At 33.3% G+C, this 21,369-nt stretch overlaps 2 protein-coding genes and 1 long non-coding RNA gene across 6 annotated transcripts; 2 read left to right on the top strand and 1 right to left on the bottom strand.

Moving 5' to 3' along the window:
- Positions 1–2,236: 2,236 nt before the first annotated feature.
- Positions 2,237–6,910, bottom strand: LOC11416580 (carbon catabolite repressor protein 4 homolog 4). The gene is made up of 10 exons (XM_003612498.4): positions 6,714–6,910; positions 6,540–6,637; positions 6,347–6,387; positions 5,888–5,937; positions 5,711–5,780; positions 5,488–5,612; positions 4,285–4,427; positions 3,867–4,011; positions 3,566–3,713; positions 2,237–2,955 (listed from the first exon to the last, which is right to left on the bottom strand). Exons 1-10 carry the CDS (start codon positions 6,758–6,760, stop codon positions 2,647–2,649), a joined length of 1,176 nt encoding a protein of 391 aa, XP_003612546.1. The 5' UTR covers positions 6,761–6,910; the 3' UTR covers positions 2,237–2,646.
- A 4,710-nt stretch (positions 6,911–11,620) lies between these two features.
- LOC112422214 (pectin acetylesterase 8) lies at positions 11,621–15,664 on the top strand. 3 transcript variants are annotated; one of them, XM_024785125.2, is made up of 13 exons: positions 11,621–12,025; positions 12,602–12,729; positions 13,060–13,142; positions 13,263–13,392; positions 13,471–13,550; positions 13,638–13,724; positions 13,803–13,927; positions 14,026–14,086; positions 14,237–14,290; positions 14,384–14,461; positions 14,594–14,699; positions 14,797–14,942; positions 15,157–15,543. In XM_024785125.2, exons 2-13 carry the CDS (start codon positions 12,603–12,605, stop codon positions 15,283–15,285), a joined length of 1,206 nt encoding a protein of 401 aa, XP_024640893.1. In that variant the 5' UTR covers positions 11,621–12,025; position 12,602; the 3' UTR covers positions 15,286–15,543. The 3 variants fall into 3 exon arrangements, with proteins under 3 accessions (XP_024640893.1, XP_024640894.1, XP_039690388.1); XM_024785126.2 differs by lacking the exon at positions 11,621–12,025 and adding an exon at positions 15,602–15,664 and having other exon boundaries at positions 12,453–12,729; positions 15,157–15,241; XM_039834454.1 differs by lacking the exon at positions 11,621–12,025 and having other exon boundaries at positions 12,454–12,729.
- An 834-nt stretch (positions 15,665–16,498) lies between these two features.
- Positions 16,499–20,921, top strand: LOC120580573 (uncharacterized). Of its 2 annotated transcripts, XR_005646317.1 has the most exons (5): positions 16,499–17,110; positions 17,209–18,052; positions 19,846–19,908; positions 20,001–20,063; positions 20,461–20,921. It is a non-coding gene; the product is annotated as an uncharacterized lncRNA (long non-coding RNA). The 2 variants fall into 2 exon arrangements; XR_005646316.1 differs by having other exon boundaries at positions 16,516–18,052.
- Positions 20,922–21,369: the final 448 nt, after the last annotated feature.

The raw sequence follows: 21,369 nt of genomic DNA, 5'->3' as shown, positions 1-21,369 counted from the left end.
TTTTTATTGTTTGCATTTTTTACTTTTTAATAATTTTATTTACTTATTTATCATACGATTCAATTATGTTGAACTAATTGAGCAAAACCTAAATGTCTCTATGGTTAGATTTTTAGATATTGGTTTCAACTGAAGTTATTGTCATGTTCAATGTGAGATTGTAGCCCACACTTATTCCATTTCTTTGTCAAAATGGAATTTTTGAGATGAAAAAACTCGCAACTTAAATCAACATATGTGTCAAACAGCCTATTCTTGGATGAGTTGTTATCAATTGTCTACAGTCACCATGATTGATTTGTTGGTGAAATAGGCATAATCACTGTAAACCACTTTAATTTTCGAAAAAATTACACTTTCGAGCTTCACAAAATCACAATGCCATCGTGATTTTGCTAAACTCACCGTTAATCTAAACATACGTTAAGGTGCATAGCTTTCAAAGACATGGGAGGTTCTTTACATAACTTACTTACATGAGAATGAAACTGAAAAAAAATAAAATTGAAACTAATGAAACTGCCAAATTAAGGAGAAAGATTAAAAGATACACAATATAACGGTTAAAGACAAAAAAAAAATGTAACTTTTCCTTCAAAAAATTTATCCTCAAATTTACCAATTTCATTATTTATTGAACATTTATTATGGCCACACAAAGAATTTAATTCAAGCACCACTATTGATTCTACTTCATAAAAAAAAAATTAGTTGAAATGTCAAATATTTGATGGTCCTCACAAGGCACCTCATTTAAGGTTTCTGATAACGGCCCTTGGAATAAGGTCATGGTACCTGTAACCCTTAAACCTTTCCCAGGGTATGAGGGAAAAATAATACTCACCTTCTATCTAAGGACTAATTAATATGCAAGGATCTTACCTTTATCCTCTCTATTTTTTCACTGTATTACAATAATTTTAGTGTATAAAAGATATATAAAGCTCATTTGATGTTACATTAACGTGTTTATACTTCAAAATCAAAACCATAATACTCCTAAACCTTTACGTAATACAATGACAAAAGGAAGGATCGATTTAGGTGTTACTCTAAGCCTTTACGTAATGCCTTTTAAAGCAATATGATAGCTTAACGTTTCAATATCAAATACCATTTTAAGATCCAAACATTGTCTAGAGAATTTTGTTCTTGAGCGCATTTATTCATAAGATGGGTTTTGTAAGATATGTCTAGAGAATTCCAACACTGTCTACACACTTCTTCGGAGACTTACTAGTTTTAAGTGTTAACGTTATCACGTAAACCAAATATAAAATATACATAGTACAGTAACTGGCCCGTTGCAACATGCAACTTGCAGTTTTTCGTGGTCCCAAACTTGAAACAAAAGGCTCCAATAACAGTACCTGAATTTGCAAGGGTCCCCACTTCAATGTAATGAAATGATATGATAGTAACAGGACCTAAGAATGATTTAAATAGATATTGACGAGAGCCGTCCAACTTTGAGATAATGCAGTGCAAAATAAGCTATAGAACAGCAACTGCGATCACAGTCAGATACTAGTAAAACATGTAAATATTTCTAGTCTATTTGGTTTACTGTAGGCGCGTGTTCTAAAGCACGTTTTGCGCCAACGCAATAAATTGTTGTTGTGGACTAGCAGGCATTTGCTCTCTCCCGACGTTAATCTAAACACACTAGAAGTTCATGTTTGGATTGCAGCGAAATCGTCCGAATCACAATGAACCACTATGATTTTGACAAGAGCTACGATTTGAAGCTTCAACAAAATCACGGTGTCCCTGTGATTTTGCCAAACCCACCGCCAATCTAAACATACACGAAATCAGTTTTGCACTAACACTACACAGAATAGCAATTCCAGACTGGATTATGTTATTTACAATTCTACAATGTAATAAAGTAGTACTTGGAATTTGATAGCATAGAGAATAAAGATACATATAATATAGCATAGAGGATAAAGATACATATAATCTGACAAGAATTAGCAATGAACATTGATTTTCTGAATCAGATGGATGCTGTTAAACAGCTAGTCGTTATCTTAAAATATTACTAATATCATCAATCTCTGGCTGAGCAGGTAAGTTTACCAGCAAGGACCACATAACATCAAAATATTACTAATAACAAAGAGGATTTATTTACCGTAGACTCGTAAGCATGATAACGACCTGGTAGAACATGTCTGATAAGCGCAATTAATAACTTGGAATATTTTATTTTCTCTATTTTCCTTTGAAATTAGAAAGAGCATTTATTGAATCCAATAATGTGTTTGCTCCCAAAATAATACACAGCAGAGTTTATAGTCTAAAATCAATGAGATATAAGTTACATGAATCAGAGGATAACAAAAATTTTAAACTGTCAAATTTGACAATATAACCATTTTCATTCTTCAAAAAGATTCAGCTGCAAATTTATCAGAGGTAAGAACTAAGAAATGAATCCTAAGAAATTTTCAACAAGGAACAAAATAACCTACACCATTTGCTTTTTGGTGACATTTTGCCTTCTACTCGTCAATATCATGAACATGATAATACTCATAGTGCACTTGATCCCATATTCTTGCTCCTGTGCATCTTATTTCAAGATTGACGAAGGGTTTCATGAAAAACTGAGCTCAAATAGCACTTGCGATGCAATATTTATTCCTTGATGATTTCAAATTCAGCACCAATTGGTAAATGATCACTTGGATGACTCAAGTTTGGAAGTCCACCAACAATATCAGCTGCTTCAGAATCTGGAAGCTCGAGATAGCTAATTGGTTTCATGTGGTCAGAGGGGCAAAATAATATATAATCAAGCGTTCCGGTGAAGCCAGGTGTGTAGTTTGTAAATGGCGGTTCTCCTCTTGTAGAAGCATAGACACTACTTAGAGGAATTGGATGTTCCTCTATACAATCAGTAATCAGTTCTGATGAAGGGTTGCCTGATATGAGATACCGATAAACCTGTAAAACATGAGATCGAGCAGATTAGTAAAACATTGTATGAAATAAGTATGACTCAGCAATATTAATGAACCAATTTAAACAACAAAAGAGCAAGTGTAATGCATATTCCTCATAATATTGTATTATTTATTCTTGTTCTAATTACAAATCTACAAAAGCTGCTCTATGTTATACTCTACAATGTCTATTGATGGGTTAAATTGGTTTAGCCGATGGTAGAAAGATTTATTAGAGTACATGGTGATTTCAAATAATTTAAACTAACGATTCTTGGTTCAGTTTGGCTATCAATTAAAATAAGCATACTATATAGGCATGTCCGCCATTTTTACAAGAAAGGGGTTAAAGTGTACAACATTCAATTATGAGATTTGTGGCCACTATGTATTTTCCCTTTCCCAGCCACTATGTACGCGCTAATCTTCAACCTTTTTTAGATTGAGGATCAACTCATTAGTTGATAATAGGTTCATGCAGCATGAAAGATTTCAGGGCAATAAACTAAGTTCGGAGATAGGAATACCTTAATCTAGAACCAAACATCAAGACAAGAGAATCTAGACAAAATAAGAAATGGGAAACTTAAGATTTTAGAAATGCAACGTACCGGATCTCCTGGCTGAGAGTTGAAGTCACCGGCCACAATCACTTCAGGCTTGCATTCGTATCTATCTGATACCAGTGTTTTAAATTGTGACAAGCGAGATAGAAGATATTTAACTTGTGCAATTTTGACATCAGCCCACTCAGGATCCCTGGTACATAAATTTGTATGTAATTTATATAAATTCTACCACTAAAGTTACACAAACACGTATTCACATGACTCAATCAACATTTAGCCAAAAATTCATTTAAAAGTCAACAAATGAGAAAAACAAACATACACACAAAAGTCACTTCCTTACCAATAAATATGTGTGTTGGCTACAATAAGAAATTGTTGAGAAGGACCATTGAATTTAAATGCAGCCAGAATTCCAACACAATCACGCTTTAGTCTCACATGAGGATCATTAGGATCTCCACGATCTACTGTACCCGATGTAGGTCCTGCATCAGAAAACCAATTAATGAAGAAGCAAAATGCTCAGAAGTCTGTACAAGTAACAGAAAATTCTCATTTTCTGTTCTAAAACAATCAATGCAGGAACATCAATGAAGCAACAGAAAGTATAATCTCAAGAGTACAATCTCAAGAGTCAAGATATGAAAATACTTTTTATTAAGAATAGAATTACACACACACACACACACACACACACACATACACATATACAGAGAGACAGACGGACACAGAATAATTTTATTTCAATTTGCATTTACCAGCTTTGGTCGCATCATCCTTTTGTTTATCTGGCTGGGTTGTCTGGACATTGTTTTGTTCATCACCATTTGAAGAGTTCTCATCTTGAATTGTCTTTACAAGATCATTGTATTCAATTTTTTCCTCCAAGAGCAACTCTGCACTAAACAGCACAAGGTATGGATAAATTTTATAAAGATTATAGGTATCAAACGAAAAAAAGACCACAAATAACCTCAAAAAGATGAGAAGGCAAAGAGAGAGGACGGATAAAGAGAACCATAGTTGCCGGAATACCAAATAACTGATAACAAGCAAGAGTATCATTATTGCTTAATTCAATTACCCCATAATTACTTCCGGGTTTTTGTTATTCATGAATCAGTGTATCTATTAAACAAATTTTTCAAAGGAACAATATCATATAAGTGCTTCTATGATCACAAGAGTAATATTCAAATCCTTCCAAGCTTAAAACTTACACTCTACTAATATGCTGACACAAGAGAAAGGGATTTCAATTTTTAAAATCAATAATTGGGCCCTTGGATTAGCAAAGTAATCGTAGTTAATCTAATTCAAAAAGCATATATTCCGGTACAATATCCAAGCTAAGGTGTGCTTCAACCCCACAAAAGTCAAAACCGACTTGTAAGGTGATCATTGTCCAAGCGAGAAAAGAACTAATTAGATCGTATCTTTAGTCAGTGTGGCACTCTTAACATATTACCCTTCAGATTGGACATCCATAGCGTGGATCAATGAGGGTGGAATGACACAGATTTGAACACATCCCTTCAAGACCACGACAGAACATCTAAAGTGTGGACAAATGCGGATGGAATAACAGAGAACTTGACCGAATAATAAATCTAGGATAGACTAAGATACCATTTTAGATTTTGGATCTGAGGGATAACTTAACTTCATCAAAATCGACTTGTAAGACAAGGACTGCTCAATAGTTTTAGATCACAATCGCGGATGCATTGTGATCCTTGATATAGTGAAAAAATTCCAGTAAAATATAACCGATAGAACCACAAATGGAGATATCATAACACTGATGTCCACGTCATTTTCAAAACATTGATCGTAGGCTCCTATCTAGCACCAATTATAGCTCCAATAACTATAGGCATAATCTCTACTAGTACATCATAAACATGTCAATGTAAAACTAAAAGCTAGCTAGTTGAGTTTTGCAAAAATGTTGTACATACCGGTCATGCTTGTAAAATATGCCACACCCATCACGCTTTTTCTCTCCACTTCTCTTCATATAAATAGAAGAATATCCCAGCTCCTGCATCTTTCCTTTGTAAAAGCTATCAAACTCGTCAACTTCCTGAAAAAAATCACCATAACAAAGAACATTATTCAAAAGAAAGTACTCAAATAATCAAAACTCAAGGCAAAAGTTTGAAATTAAATAAAAGAAAAAACCTGTAGGCAGAAAAAATCAGCTCCCAAGTTCTTGAGAACATCTAAAATCGAGTTTGAACGATATTTCCATCTACAGAAAGCAAAATCAATTATTACAGTTAAAATTCAATCTACATATGCAAAAAATTGTTACGCTATCAGTATTCAAATTCAAAATTAAGATGAAAAGTATGTTACTTGAGAGACGAAGGAGGTGAGTATGGGAAAAAAGAGCTCTTCACATAAACCTACAATACATAGGAAAGTATTAGAAAATAATGTTATAGCAAATACATGGTAACGGTATCTATATACATACTAGATTTGAAACCTTTTGTCCAATATAGCACTGACACTTCATATTGAAGGTGTATTAAGTTTCTGACTTGTATCAATGTCAGACACCAACACGACACTAACATATATAATTAACTATTACTAGTGTGCATGCGTGTGAGTCTCACTTCCTAAAAATGTCTTCGTAGGTTACTCCCTCCACTGTTTTTTTTTATAAGAGACAAACGAGTTAACAAAAGTTGATATATCTGAATCATAATAAACACAAAATACATTAAGTTTTGTTGATGTACCGGAGGGAGTATTTTAGTTGGTAAATGATAATCGTAGCATAAAACAAGATTTGAGAAATTAGCATACCTGAGCCAAAATGTTATAGGAGACAAGGCTGAATCTCAAGCCTGAATTAAATATAAAAAAAAAAAAATGAAGAAATTCGGCAATGATAAAATTCTTAGAAATCTGAATGACATAGAAAATTCTTTATCGCATCAAAAAGTATCCATGCTTCATTATAAACACGAAAAAAGTATGAGAGGAATGTGTTACTTACCATCAGGTTTAGTTCGGGAATGTATATCGACGCCTTCAACTGAAATGAATTTGGGATATGACATTGGTGTTGGTGATGTGCTCATTTTCCTCGCAACACTAAAGTAATTGAGTTGAATAAACAAAACACCTTGAATATTATATACTAGTTGATTGCATTTTAATGAATAAATACCTAGTTGCAGAGAGTGAATGAGGAAGCGAAGCAAGAGCTTTTAGCATAGCCGAAACTGACAGCGCCGTTTTTCTACCATTTGCTCATTTCGTTGACATTGTGTCAGATCTAGAAGGATTCATCCTCAGGCTCAGACTTCAATTGGACCAGGCCAAATTATACCCAACTTAAACATCAATTAATTTTGCTTCGGAATTGCTCTCTAGACACCTAGTGATTCTCACATACACCTCAAACTGACAAAAAATACAATTAAATTATTTCACTTTTAGGCTTTTAGCAATGAGTTCAAGAGAAAATCTCCGAGAGCATAGCTTAGTTGGTATGGATATTGCCTTTTATATGTAGGGACCGATGTTCGAACTCCAAACACTCAACTTATTCACAGTTAAATTGTGTGAGCTCTAGCCACTAGGCTACTTAACCAAAAACAAAAGAGAGAAAAGACGCATAAACTCAAGTTTATGTGTAAATTTTGGGCACTACTTGCACAAATACTCATTCGTCCCATAAAATTAACATTCATGTATTCCTTCATACGTTAATTTTTTCCTTCGTTCATTCCATCATTCATACACTCATTCATAAAATTAGACACAAACAGTCATTCGTTCAAGCATTCATACCATAAGATTAACATTCTAAATTGACCAAGTATCTAAGTCATTCATTCATTCTAAACCGAAAAATAATTGTTTATGTAATAACATACCAACATTCATCATTTATATGAAACAAAACTAAAAACAAAATGCAACAAAAATCATCGGAAAGTCCTCCTTTCCTTCTTGGACTTGATACAGAGTGGTCGACATTGTTTCATTTGCAACACGCTGAAGACAGACATATAGGTCGTCATATAAAGTACCGTTTTTCATACCATCCACAACAATGGTCCTAACAATCTTTAATCAATTCAATGTGTCCAGGGCATCCCTGGCATGCTCCTCCTCAATCACAACCACATTTTCCGACCTAGGTGAATCTTCATTGATCGGGGGCACTACCTTCGGATGACTCCACCACCAAACCACTTACTTGTAGGTTTTTACAGGAAATGTGGCAACAAATCTAGTTTATATGACTTAAATTTGTTGGGAATCAAGAAATAGTAGAATCTTGTGTAATTATTACTTATATACATGTTTGATTTATGTTTTCAAGATAAAATTTCTCATAATAAATTTCTTAAACAATATTCTTAGGTCACTTGTTATTATAACCTTTTTATATTTAAGTTTTTTTTATTAGTACCAGGAAAATATCAAACCAAAAACAAAATTACATATGATGTCAATGATAAAACTCCTAACATTTTTAACATTTAAAGGTCATACTAACTAGTGTTTCAGAGACATTAGTCTCTAGTATCTCTACGCACATAGACACTCCTTAGCATTTTTAACATTTAAATCATGAATTCCCTCAATTTAGATTGATGTGAGAGGCTGATGCAATTACACCACATTCTCTTAACCAATAGCTCTTGCGGGACCAATGAGGCCGTAGTATGCTACTAGGCCATTTTCAACCAACGACTTAAAACCAATAAAGCACTTCAATTCTTAAATTTATTGGTTCCACTTCGACTTGCGTATCAATTCAAATTAAGAGACTTAAAAATAGCAATTTTATTTTATGAGTGGAAACTAGCTACAACAACTAATCATTGTGGTATGATCATTTTCAAACATCAAAGTTCATGCAATTCAAGAGTCTTATTTCTATACGATATGTTGATTGGTTGACGTATATCTGCCATTATTTTTTTGCATTAAATTAAAAGGGTCAATTCCAGAATCATTTCATGTTTCTAGACGGCTTCTAAACGTAATCAAGTTTTAACCACCATGTATATATCCATATTCCATACCCACTTACTAGCACATCAATATTATCCATTCAGATAAGATTGTGTTAATTAACAATGACTAGTGGTTTTTTGGTATCGATCATATAAAAATTACTTTATTATTTCATAAATTTAAAGAATAAATTATTGGTCCTTATGATTTTATAAATCAATAAAGTTAAAATAAAACTGTCTCATAATTATTTGGTAGGTGTTTTGGACCTGTCAGAAGATCAACCACACAATGACATGTGACCTAAACTTATACCACTCTAAAATTCTAAGCTTGGATAAACACGTCAGCTTGAATGTACCGTACCATACGGAAGTACGCTGTCGTGTGATGATCACTCTACACGTATTTATCATCTAATACATGAGAAAAATTAGTTAGAAGTGTGATATGGGCACCACACCAATTAATTTCCCTAATTAGCTAGCTCTTTTGATGTTAACATATGTTAAGATGATTAGATGCAAAAGCAAACAATTAAGTGTACAACAACATGACAGGTGTAGTTGTTGACTTAATTTCTTCTTCAGTTAGTTAAACCAAACTGATCCTAACAAATGAAGTTGTGACATTTTAACTCCTCAAACACAGATAGCTAGCTAGCTAGGTTCTTATTGGTCAATATGGTACTCCGAATTTGGTTTCTAGCTAACTTTATTTCTGTAAGTGAGAGGCCTAAGATTTTATCCAAATAGTAACACTAACGTCCTTTTCACATTATGAAATTCCAGTTGTTCTTTGTTAATTTCACTTCCATATCACATGCTATGTGCAATGCATTTAATTTTTTCAGCTGCCTTATGTTTAGTTTATCATTTTTCTGTTAGGTGTAGGCAAATAATCATCATTAAAATTATTGTAATATGGTCTCTTAAATATATTTTTATATGATAGAAAGTTGCATTGACATTTGATACGTAGAGTAGCATATTTGATAGAGCGGAAATGATAAATCTCGTTAAGCTATATTCGTCAAAAACTAACAAATGATATTTTAACGTAGAAAAAGGAACTTTGTTAATCTCTTCTCCTCAACTAACAATTGATATTTTATGTGGTAATAGTAGAATTATATTGTTGCTTCATGCTTATTACTAGATTAATCTTGGGTTAAATTATATTTGAGTTTCGCTTAGTTCTTTAAATTACAAACATTAGATGCTTTGACCCTTTAATTTTTTTTCTTACATTCAATTTTGATCCCTTAAATTGTATTACGTTCATATGTTGATCAATTAAGTTTCAAGCATATAAGATATTTCAATCCCTTAAGTTACAAGTGATAAATAAGTTAATTTTCTCTATCAATCTCTTAGTATTTGTAACTTAATTGATCAAAAGTGTTTAAAGTTAATGACTTAGTGGACCAAAGTCTATAACATTTGTAACTTAACAACCAAATTGAACAAGAAAAAAGTACAAAGAGACTAAGGTGTGTAACATTTGTAACTTAATAGAACAAAATTAAACCAAAAAAAATAAAAAACAAAGGATCGAGAACTTGCTGCCCAATTTTCAATGGGAACAAAATAGAGGTAGTATTTTTTTTATGAGAACATATATAACATGCTATAATATTTTTTTTGTGTTTGACATTGATTTTATTTTATTATAACATGATCGTGATATATTGGTTGCTCTTGATAGAAAAATGTTGTAATGCCCCCTTCCCCATTATGTTGAAGCAAGGAAAAATGTATATTTTGAACGACATATTAATATATCTGTTCATAGGAATAACTTGTTACTAACATAGTATAATGTAACATGATTTGCAAAACATTCAATATCTGTCTGGTTTGTTGACCTCACCAATTGTTCACATTTGTCATAAAAAGAAGAATTATTGGCTTAATTTCAAGTCAATAATTTAGAATCATCCACTAATAGTGCACTATTAATTTTTTTTGAAGGGTAGTGAACTATTAAACTCTTGACCTTGAAATATTTATTGGACTATTAGGGACGTGTTAACATATGGGATTTAAGTTTAAAAAGTAATTTTGAGTTTGGCAGTTGGCACAATATATAATAGTGACATAAAAATGTGACATTTTAAAAAGCACCGCACACCGTCAATTGCGTATGCCAGTTGTATAGATACACCATAAATAAACAACTTCCAAAACATTTCTCAAAAGAAAAAATATTAAAAAGATACAAAATTCTCCAGCCACCACAACTTTCCATTGCAATCATGAGATTCATATTCCATAAGCCAAGTCTTGTTCATACATGGTTGAAAACCTAACTAATGTACTCCTAGTATGTAGCATGTTTGTCTACTGCTCTTTTTAGTTTTACAATGTCATTTATGCTTAGAGAAAGCTGAGATAAACGTGAAGACTGAGTATTCACTCACATACACACAAATTTTAGCATTGCAACTAGGCGATCGACTAGGATCTATTATGACCTAGATACCAAGATCATATTTTTTGGTTAACTTTTGAATTGTTAGGTAAAGGAGATCTAGTAATCTAGAGTTTAGCCGTGAGGTAAATATAACCTAACCAAAAATTGTTTCACATAGTAATCGAATTTATGTTATTCCGTATAATTCGTCCTTTGTGAAAGTCATTAAGAGTCCAATCACTTGATTAGATCAAATTTATTTTAGGGTCATGCTAAGGGCGCAAGTTCAAAAGGTAAAATAGAATTAAAATGAATTTTTTATTGAAAAAATAAATGTTTAAACTTTTAAAACATTGAATAAACAATTTCAAAAAAAAAAAAAAACATTTATATTTTTTAATTCATAGCTTGTGCCCAACACAAGTTAGCATTTCACTCAAAGATTGACTTTCTCAACGAGATTACAAATTTAGAAAATGAGTCTTATAATTAATTACTTATTATTTCTTTAAAGAATTGAATGTAAAGTGTTTAAATACATTAACGTGAAAAGTGATTTGAACTTTATATTACAAGTAAATAACAATTATACTCCTAGAAATAAAAACTACAAATTCTAACTTCATCAATTTTAGATGCAAAACATTAACATATCAAAAACAATTTTGGCCTGCTTAAAAATGGAATGAAGCATACACACAAAAAAACAATGGTCCAAACTAACTTTATAAAGAGTAAAAAAACTCAAATAAAGCTGCGTAGTGTATTCACTCTGTCACTAACTAAACTATTGTGTGCTCTAAAAAAAAGCATACTATAAATAAATAAACAACACATCGTATGGTTTCTGTGACTGTCGGTTCTTGGGTTCTCTGCACAAACTGAACAACAATACCAATTCTTTAACATATATTGGAATATCAACAGCCACTTCTCATTCCACCACTCACTTTCTTCATCAACCATTCTTTATTCATTCATTCATTTGTTAGTTACATTACATAGATATATACATATACATTTTGTTTCTTATAGTAGTTTCTTTCTCCATTTTACAAGTCATCACACTCACCTCAACAAACTTCATTTCAGGTACACTTTCTTTGTGGGGTTCTAATAAAGTTTCGATTTTTACCTTTAAAATCTTCACATTGTTATTGGGTCTTAATTAGATCAATCATTCATTTTCTCCATTGTTTGGTGATATTTTTACAAGTAATATTGATATGTGAAAATGCAAGTTTTTGGATTTGATTTTTTCATTTTTGAATGTGGAAAATGGAAATCAATGGGTCATTTGGGTTAGCTTGATTGGTTTAAACAATTTTGTTGTAGTTTATGTATTTATTGAATTTGGACTGAATTTTGAGTTACCCTTTTGATGAAGCAATTCATTGGTCCTAAGATCATGATGTAAAGTTTAAATATTCCATATTACTTTTGAAAAAAATAAAGTTTTCATCAATATTGGTTGATTGATAAGGACATTTAATTCTATATATATTTTTTCATATTCTCTTTTCACTTTTTATCTGCTTATCTTTCAATGCAAGAATACAAAATGGATAGTTTTTTCCCTCCCTATTAAGGCTATTCACTAGCCTTATTCCTTGAGTTACAAAGGGAGACTCATAGGTTTATTGTTTCATATTTGTTTGATTTGTGCAGAATGAAGAACACAAGATTAAGCCAATGGTTAAAGTTAAATATTCTGGTGTTTGTACTGGTATTGCTGAAGGTAGAAGCTGGTTATGTACCAATCACTTTACTCAAGAGCGCGGTATCAAAAGGAGCCGGTTAGGAGTTTTTTTCCTTACTTTTCTGTGTGTCTGATCATATAAGTGCTTATGTATAAGCTATTTCTATGACAAGATTAAATCAAGTTAAACTATTTTTCGCATAACCTGTTTTTATAAGCTATCCTGAAGAGCTGATGGAAATAATCTGAAAACAGCCTATGAACTTGTCGTAAGCTGTTTCCATAAAATCTCACAAGTGCATATACTAGTAGATAAGCTAAAATAAATCAATCCAAACAGGACTTTGATTGTGCTATTCAACTCATGTGTACTATTTTTATTGATGTTTATGATAATTGAGAAATTGAAAATTTAAATTTTGTGCAGTTTGTTTGGATGGTAGTCCACCAGCTTACCATTTAGATAAAGGATTTGGAACAGGAATTAACAGTTGGTTAGTTCAATTTGAGGTTTGTCCTTTTCTACAAATTTCCATCAATAATAGTGTTTTAACTTTTTTTCAATGACAAATCATTGATACTTCTATTTTATTGGCTATGAATTTCAATTTCGACTTTTGATTTTGTTAGGGAGGGGGATGGTGCAACAATGTCACTACTTGCCTTTCTCGCAAGACGTATCGGTTAGGTTCATCTAAGCAAATGGCTAATCAAATTGCCTTTTCAGGAATTTTAAATAACAGGAGACAGTTTAATCCAGGTATTTTGTGCTAGTAAATGGATCTTGTTTCTCTTCATCAATCCAAATATTTGTTCTAATGATTGTTGTGAATTGTAGATTTCTACAATTGGAACAGAATCAAGGTTAGATATTGTGACGGTTCGTCTTTTACCGGTGATGTCGAAGCAGTCAATCCAGTAAGTTTTAACAAAATTCAAAGAAATTTCAAAATCTAAAGTCTTTCCTTCTTTGGAGTTTTAATAATATGATGATGTGTAAATCAGGTAACTAAGTTGCATTTCAGAGGAGCAAGAATTTTTAATGCTGTCATGGAGGATTTGCTAGCAAAAGGAATGAAAAATGCGAAAAATGTACGACAACATTAATATTTGCCACTTTTTTTCTTCATTATTTTGTTATTCACTCACCAGAACTTGTAACTACAACAGGCTATTATCTCAGGATGTTCAGCTGGTGGATTGGCTTCAATTCTGCATTGTGATCGCTTTCGTGCTCTTTTACCGAGAGGAGCTAAAGTGAAATGCCTCTCAGATGCCGGTTACTTTATCAACGCGTAAGCAGTGCATATAATATGCTTCTGAATTTACATTTTCCTAATCTTTTGAAGTTCCTTAAATAATTGTATTTGATTCAATATGTTTCTGTTAACAGAAGGGATGTATCTGGAGCACATCATGTTGAACAGTACTTCACTCAAGTTGTTACAACACATGTAATCTTCCTAACTCTGATCATTTCCCAAATTAATGGAACCTGGATATGTTTTCGACCTTTTCATTTGAATGATACTTTCTGAAGCTTTATTTCGAGTGAGATCCAAAATATTCTAGTTTGATTTTTTTCCGTCTTTTCTTTCTAATAGGGCTCTGCAAAGAATTTGCCTAGATCATGCACTTCAAGACTCAGTCCAAGGCTGGTAAGTTTGTGAGCTATAGTTCTATCTTCCTACATTTGCAATTCCTTTTTTGGTGCTGTTATTTATACTTGTGATTTCTGAACTATTTTGCAGTGCTTTTTCCCTCAATATGTTATATCACAAATCGCTACACCAATCTTCCTTGTGAATGCGGCATACGACTCATGGCAGGTTAGATTACTCTGTTGCTCAATATAAATGAGTTTATTTGACTAGTTATTGTTGTTTTTGCTATAACCTTTAAATAACATGAGATATAAGGCTTTTCCCTGATCTTCAAGAAATTGCACTGCTTTGATTCAGATTAAGAACATTTTAGCACCGGGAGCTGCTGATCCTCGTGGACACTGGCACAGCTGCAAGTTAGATATAAACAACTGCTCTTCTAATCAACTAGATCTAATGCAAGGTCAATATTCTACTCTTAATTTTTTTTCTTTCATAACTGCAAGATATTACATTACAGAATTTATCTAACTTCACTTTTACCATGACTTGATTTTCAGGCTTTAGAACACAATTTTTAAGGGCATTGACTGCTGTAGGAAACTCTACATCCAAAGGAATGTTCATAGACTCTTGCTATGCTCACTGCCAAACTGAAATGCAAGGAACATGGTTTAGTAGTGACTCTCCATCGTTGGCCAAGACAGTAAGAAGCTGAACTATTCTTTTTTCCGTAATCTTTTTCCACGGCTGCAGAGTCGTTAGATTCAGATCCAAATCATCCAACTGTACATAGATCCAACGGCTCTGCAGCCGCGACAAAGAATCCAAGCTTATAACTATTTTGTGTGCTTTTGATTTCCTTCATGTATCTCATGTAGTTGAATAACTGACTTTACACATTGCATAACATCTTGCAGAGCATTGCAAAAGCCGTAGCAGACTGGTTTTATGAAAGAAAGCTATTCCATAAGATAGATTGTCCTTACCCTTGCAATCCGAGTTGTAAGAACCGCGTTTTTGAACCACAGGAAAACCCAGGAGTATAGATTCATTTCATCAAAATCAATCCATATATACATAGCATTTATATATTTCATTATTCTTACAAAACCACAATTATTGGTTTTAACCAGTGATTGAATAAGAAAAAGTATATGATTTTTTTTAGAAATTTATAAAGCTATCAATATAAGGAAAATTTCGCCACTGCACTAAACTTGTGTGCTGGGCGCCGCCATCATTCATTGTTTAATGCCTAAGATACTATATTCTTAATAAAAGTATATAGTATATTTTTTTTACCCTATGTTTCTGCTACTTGATTTGTAATTATAAGAGATTTACATGTTGTGTGAATGTTAGAAAAATGTCACCACCAAAGGAACTTCATCAAGTGCATCAGCTATAAAGCCCAGTTTTCCAAAACTATCAAACAAGGTGAGTTTAACTCCAACATTATTCTTCGTAGAATAATAAAACCATTCATTTCTAATGTACAAATGTAACACAGCAAATCAATGCGTTTAAGTTGAAGTGAAATTTCATGCTATTTTCTATGTTTGACATTGGACAACAATAGTAAAACAGAAACCGGTTACCCAAGAACGCTTAGATGAGATGATACGGATCTCTTCGCTTAACCAAGGTCCTAAGTTCAAATCCAGCCTTAGGCATGAAGCAGCATTAAAACTCTAAAGGAGAATGTGCCGCCCATTTGGGTCCCACAAAATTTGAGGGATTAGTGTTCGTAGTTGCGCGTGGAGGATATCTGATTTACCAAAAAATATAAACCGGTTGATTCCAAATATGGTTAAATAGCATTGCGTCCAATCCAAGTTCTTCACGGAATGAATTGCTAGTATAAATCAATGAGCAAAGAGAATCAGACAAGTAGATATGAACAAATAAATTATAAAGAGATAATGCTATGATATTTCTTTTTAATTTCATTTCATTTTTAGTTGAGAGACGGAACATTAATGTGTCTGTCTGTCTACTTTAGTTTTGACTAAAAGATTGAAGTGAGATGAGAATATGGAATATAGAGAGTTGGTGGGGTACCAAAATTCCAAATTAATGTGGTTTAAAGGAAAATTAAAACAAAAAAAGGTTAATTAAATAAATGATCCTTATAAATATTCATAATTTTATTTTTAATCGATTAAAAAAAACTTTTTAATCATTGTAAAATTTTTTAGTGTCCGATAAAACTTTTTTTATTCATAATTTTGTCTACATTTTTTATCTCTTAAAATGGTAAAGAAAAAAGTGTGATTTTTTGTGAAGGGTTAAAAACGAAATTATAAATATTTATAAGGATATTTGATTAGCTTAAAAATTCAGCTTAGACAAGATTTGGGTATTATTTAAACACATTGAGCGGGAACATTTCTTCTTCTTTGCGATTCTCCGATCTCCTGCGCAGCCGCGACAGTCACTGCAAACCGAACTCACCTTCATCTAAATGTCGCCATTTACATCCTTTCCCAAACTCGGTTTCTGTGCAGAGCAAGATAGCTACTGGCAGAAAACCAGAGCAAAATGGCTTCATGAAGAATAAGCTAACCCTAACCACTTCCATGAGTACATTAACGAAACCAGAAAAGAATACGAAACATTATTCCCATAGATAGAACTGTAGCTGTACCTGAGCACTTCAATTTCAAGAGAATTAATGCGGAAGATAATGAGTTTTTGATTTCTCCGAAGAGGAGGTAAGAAAGGCGGTCTGGGATTGTGATAGTTCAGACTCAGAAAATCCTGGTCCTGATGGAGTTAATTTCACGTTTGTTAAGGAGTTTTGGGAGCTTATTAAAGTGGATTTCTTGAGGGTAGTGATGGAATTTCATACTAATGGAAAACTTGTTAAAGGTAATGATTGTTCGTTTGTAATGCTTGTTCCTAAGAAATATAATCCAATGAATGTGTCTGATTTTAGATGTGTTTCGTTAAATGGGTGTATTTATAAGGTGATATCAAAAGTTTTGGCAAATAGGTTGGAGCATGTTATTAGCAAAGTTATATCGGAACCTCAGTCTGTCATTGTAGGTGGGAGACGGTTTTGGATGGGGTTAGTATTGCGAATGAGATAGTGGATGAGGCGAAAAGAATGAAAAAAGAGGTGGTGATGTTTAAAGTGAATTTTGGAGGAAAGGCTTATGAATCTATTGAATTGGAAGTATCTGGATTATGTCATGGAGAAAATGGGATTTCATGGTAGATGGAGGGAATGGATCTTAGAATGTTTGAAGGCTGCCTCGGTCTCAGCCCTAAGGAACGGTAGTCCTATAGAAGAATTTGAGATCGGTTGTGGGTTAAGACGAGAGGATCCATTGTCACCATTTCTTTTCCTCATAGCAATATAATCTTTTAATTTGATGACGAGGAAGATGGTGGAGTTTGGATTATTCTCAGATTTCAGATTTGAAGGGAGTGATGAGCAAATTTCTCACTTACAACATGAAGAATATTATTGGCATAAAAGCAATCCTTTATGGAATGACATTTTTGATGGGTCTGAGATGCCATTTTTACAAAAGTCCGCTGGTTGGGATAAATATATCTCCTACCTGGCTTGAAGATGCAGCTTCGAGGCTGCATTGTGAAATTGGTAGTCTTCCTTTTACATATCTTTGATTGCCAATAGGGGAAAATCCAAGGAAAAGTTCAACGTGGCAAACCATGTTAGATGCCGTGAGAAATAGGTTGTCAGATTGGAAGAATAAACTCCTTTCCGTTGGAGGCCGTGTTGTAATCATCAAATCACTCTTGTCAGCGCTGCTAGTTTACTTCGTCTCTTCAAGGCTCCGTCAGGTATTATCTCTAACCTTGAATCTATCTTTAAACATTTTTTATGGGGGGAGTGAGGAAGCTAGGAAAATATATTGGGTCAAATGAGATAAAGTTTGTCTAACAAAATAAGAGGGAGGACTTGAAGTTAAAACTTGAGGGAATTCAATTTAGCAGGGAGTGAGGGGCTTTGGTACAAAGAGTTAGATAATAAATATGGTGTAAGTGAAGGTATTATCAAGGAAGACATCAGAGGTAGTTCATCATGGGGGAAAGATGTCAGTCGGGTGGACAAAAGGGTGCGGGATTTCCAAAATCAATGGTTTTCATCTAAATTTAGAAAGGAGATTGACAATGGTATGGAGACTAGTTTTTGGAACAGTTATTGGAGTGATGGGGGGTTCTGAAAATCGTTTTAGTCAACATTTTAGTGTCACTTGATAAATCGAGCGAGTTGGGGGAAGTAAATATAGTGGTGGAGGGTGTGAGGTGTTGGGAATGGAGGTAGAGTAGAGAGTTGACTCAACAGAAATTGGTTTCATTGAATGAGTTGATGGAGATAACAGAAAAGGTGGAGTTAAAGGTGAACGGACAAGGTAAGCGGTCATGGGCGGAATGTCAAAACTTATTCGGTAAGATATGCTTGTAAGGTGCTTATGTCAGGAATAACAAATATGGCCAAACTACGCATGAGCTTCGCACAAGTACATACCTTCCAATGTTTCATTGCTTGCTTGGAGGATACTTCAAAACAAAGTTGCTACAAAGGACAATTTAAGTGTCCGGTGTTTGCTAGTGTATGATATGCAATTTGCAAGTGAATTGGTGTTAGCTATGTTTTGCATAATGAAGGGATGATCAGCTCGATCAATTGGCTGGATTGATCAGTGGAGGGAAAGTGTTTGAATACAGAGCTATAGTGGCATGGTTCGTTTGTATTTGTGTAATTTGGAAGGCAAATGGAAAAGTTTTTCACAATAATGAAGTGAGGGTGAAAAAATTAGTAGAAGTAAAAAATTTATCATGGAACTGGCTGAAAATTAAAGCCAATAACCTCAATTACACTATCTCGTAACGGTGTCTGAATCTAGGGGCTTGTCTATGCATAGTCTATAATTTTTTAGATGCAAAATAGATCTTGTCCTGGTTGAGGAAGGTGAGGTATGACCAAAGTGATGTATTGATGCATTGCATGGGTAATGGATTCCATTTGATCTGTGTGCAATTGTTGTATTCTTCTGGTATGCACTATTTGATGGGATAGTAGAGGAATGAGGAAGAACATTAATTGTGGGGATAGAAGAGGAACTAGTGAAACATTTTTTTCTGTCAAATGCAATGCTGAATTTTTGTTTTAAGTGTTAGGCAATGGTGGAGGCTAGGGGGATTAAGGCGCTTTTTTAATTTTCTCTGAGAAAACTATTGTTTTACTGTCACTATTTGTTGGTAGTGGAAGTGGGAGAATTGTTAAGGGGAGATGCACTGTTCATGCTCTTATTTTGGGTGTAATATTTGTTCACTTAACATGTCCTGTGCTAGTGAGTATTAACCTTAGTACAAACGCGTATGATGTGTCTGAAATTCAAAGTTAAAGCCATGCAACAAGTCTTCATGAACTTCGAATCAGAAGTATCAGATATATATGATGTGGCTTTCGGTTGTGATTCATAATGAAACAAAATTTTCATAATTAAACAACACCTAAAAAGATCTTGATGACTGAATTTACTTATTTTTCAACTACATTATATTACTCAATAGCATCATGAATTATGATCTTGATCTCAAATCATTTTTCATTTTTAATTCCTTATCAGGCACAATGGATTGAGCTTTTGTGCATTAGAACCAGTTGGCTTCTACAAACGCTGGCTATTCTGGTAAGCATATCAATGTTAAAGCTGTTAACTTTTATGTTTAATTTTTAAATGCTGCAAATGATTGACTTTCATATGATTCTTGCTTCTTGTAGATCATCCTGTAAAAGCTACATTTGCTGATTTTGACCCAACTGCCGGACCATTTTGCCATACATGTATGATTTGTGAGTTATGATTGATGTCAACTTTGTTTTTACTGTTTGTTTTGTTGAACAAATTTTTCCTCATTTTCCAAGGCAAATCGGATCTCAGTTAGGGTCTGTTTGAATTGACTTATTTCAGCTTATCAATTGACATAAGTACTTGTGAGACTGTTTAGGAGTGCCTAGCAAGTTTGTTATAAGTATGTTTTCATTTGAAGTAAATTGGGTTATAAAAGTTTTGTGATTCTGTGATATCTTTGAAAACTTGTTTCTTGGTCTATCAATGATAGAAGAAGTTGACTTATTTCTTCTTGAAACTTTTCAAATGCTGTCTGCTAAACCTTAGGTTGACTTATTTGAAGAATTTGAAGAACTAATATTGCTCTTTTGGTTTTTTCTGTTATTTTAGAAATGATGGATTTCTCAAATGAATGCTGAGCAGAAAGAAAGAAAAAGTCAATGCCATTAAATCGAATCACTTTATACTTCATATAGACTTGCATAGTTGCATATACTCCAGAAAGAGAGCTTCATTGTTAGGTCCAATCAGTGTAAGCTTCTTACCTGCAATTTCTTAATTCACATGTCAAAACCTTAAACAGTGTAAAACTTGAAACGAATGGTGGTGACTGGCTTCGAGCAAGGTGCGCAAAGCCTACAGGTATAGGTGCAATATAATGCTAACAGCACAATGGCATACATCATGTTGCTGTGTAATTCGAGCTTTTTGAAGTCTTTCTTCCTTTGTTGTAATTTTAAACATGTCTTTAGTGTAAAGAAAAGTATTAACAAGGATACTAGAACTTATAGACTGCTTATGTAACTCTACTGTTTCCCTTTCAATATTCATCTCAGTTCAACATGTATAAATTTCGATTGGTCTGCGGGCATCTAGTGTTATTGTAGCTGCTGATCAGTTCGTTTGGCAGTTACCAATGTAGTGTATTCCAAAAAGGGAGTTGGCGTGTCTAGAAATAAAAGGGATCAATTATAAGACTTAGGTCCAGTGCCTACTGCTAATGAATTATACAACACAACTATAAGGCTTAGGTCCATTGCCTACTGCTAATGAATTACTACTACACAACGTATTCAAATCTAGTGTCACTTTAATCATTCATTTGTTGACTGTGATGTAAGACTAAATTATCAAATTCTTTGACCAACTAAGATTTAGGTAGCAGAAAGCCGGAAAAAATTAAGACTCTCATAAGTTACAATATAGTGAACCAATATCCGAATACCGATTGAAAGAAGTATTTATAATTACCTCGTCCAATATGATTACCTTTCACATTTTGTATCCGGCATGCATCGA

The sequence above is a fragment of the Medicago truncatula genome, chromosome 5 (genome assembly GCF_003473485.1).
Source record: "Medicago truncatula cultivar Jemalong A17 chromosome 5, MtrunA17r5.0-ANR, whole genome shotgun sequence".
Lineage (NCBI taxonomy): Eukaryota > Viridiplantae > Streptophyta > Magnoliopsida > Fabales > Fabaceae > Medicago > Medicago truncatula.
Note: the sequence above shows the minus strand (reverse complement) of the source record. Positions and strands in the feature narration are given on the sequence as shown.

Coding starts and splice junctions, on each gene's coding strand:
- LOC11416580 (XM_003612498.4), bottom strand. CDS start 6,760: ATGCTAAAAGCTCTTGCTTCGCTTCCTCATTCACTCTCTGCAACTAG. Junction 5,781..5,887: donor TCACCTCCTTCGTCTCTCAA/GTAACATACTTT, acceptor TGCTTTCTGTAG/ATGGAAATATCGTTCAAACT. Junction 5,613..5,710: donor CTGATTTTTTCTGCCTACAG/GTTTTTTCTTTT, acceptor GATTTTTTTCAG/GAAGTTGACGAGTTTGATAG.
- LOC112422214 (XM_024785125.2), top strand. CDS start 12,603: ATGAAGAACACAAGATTAAGCCAATGGTTAAAGTTAAATATTCTGGTG. Junction 13,143..13,262: donor GTTGGTTAGTTCAATTTGAG/GTTTGTCCTTTT, acceptor TGATTTTGTTAG/GGAGGGGGATGGTGCAACAA. Junction 13,393..13,470: donor CAGGAGACAGTTTAATCCAG/GTATTTTGTGCT, acceptor TGTGAATTGTAG/ATTTCTACAATTGGAACAGA.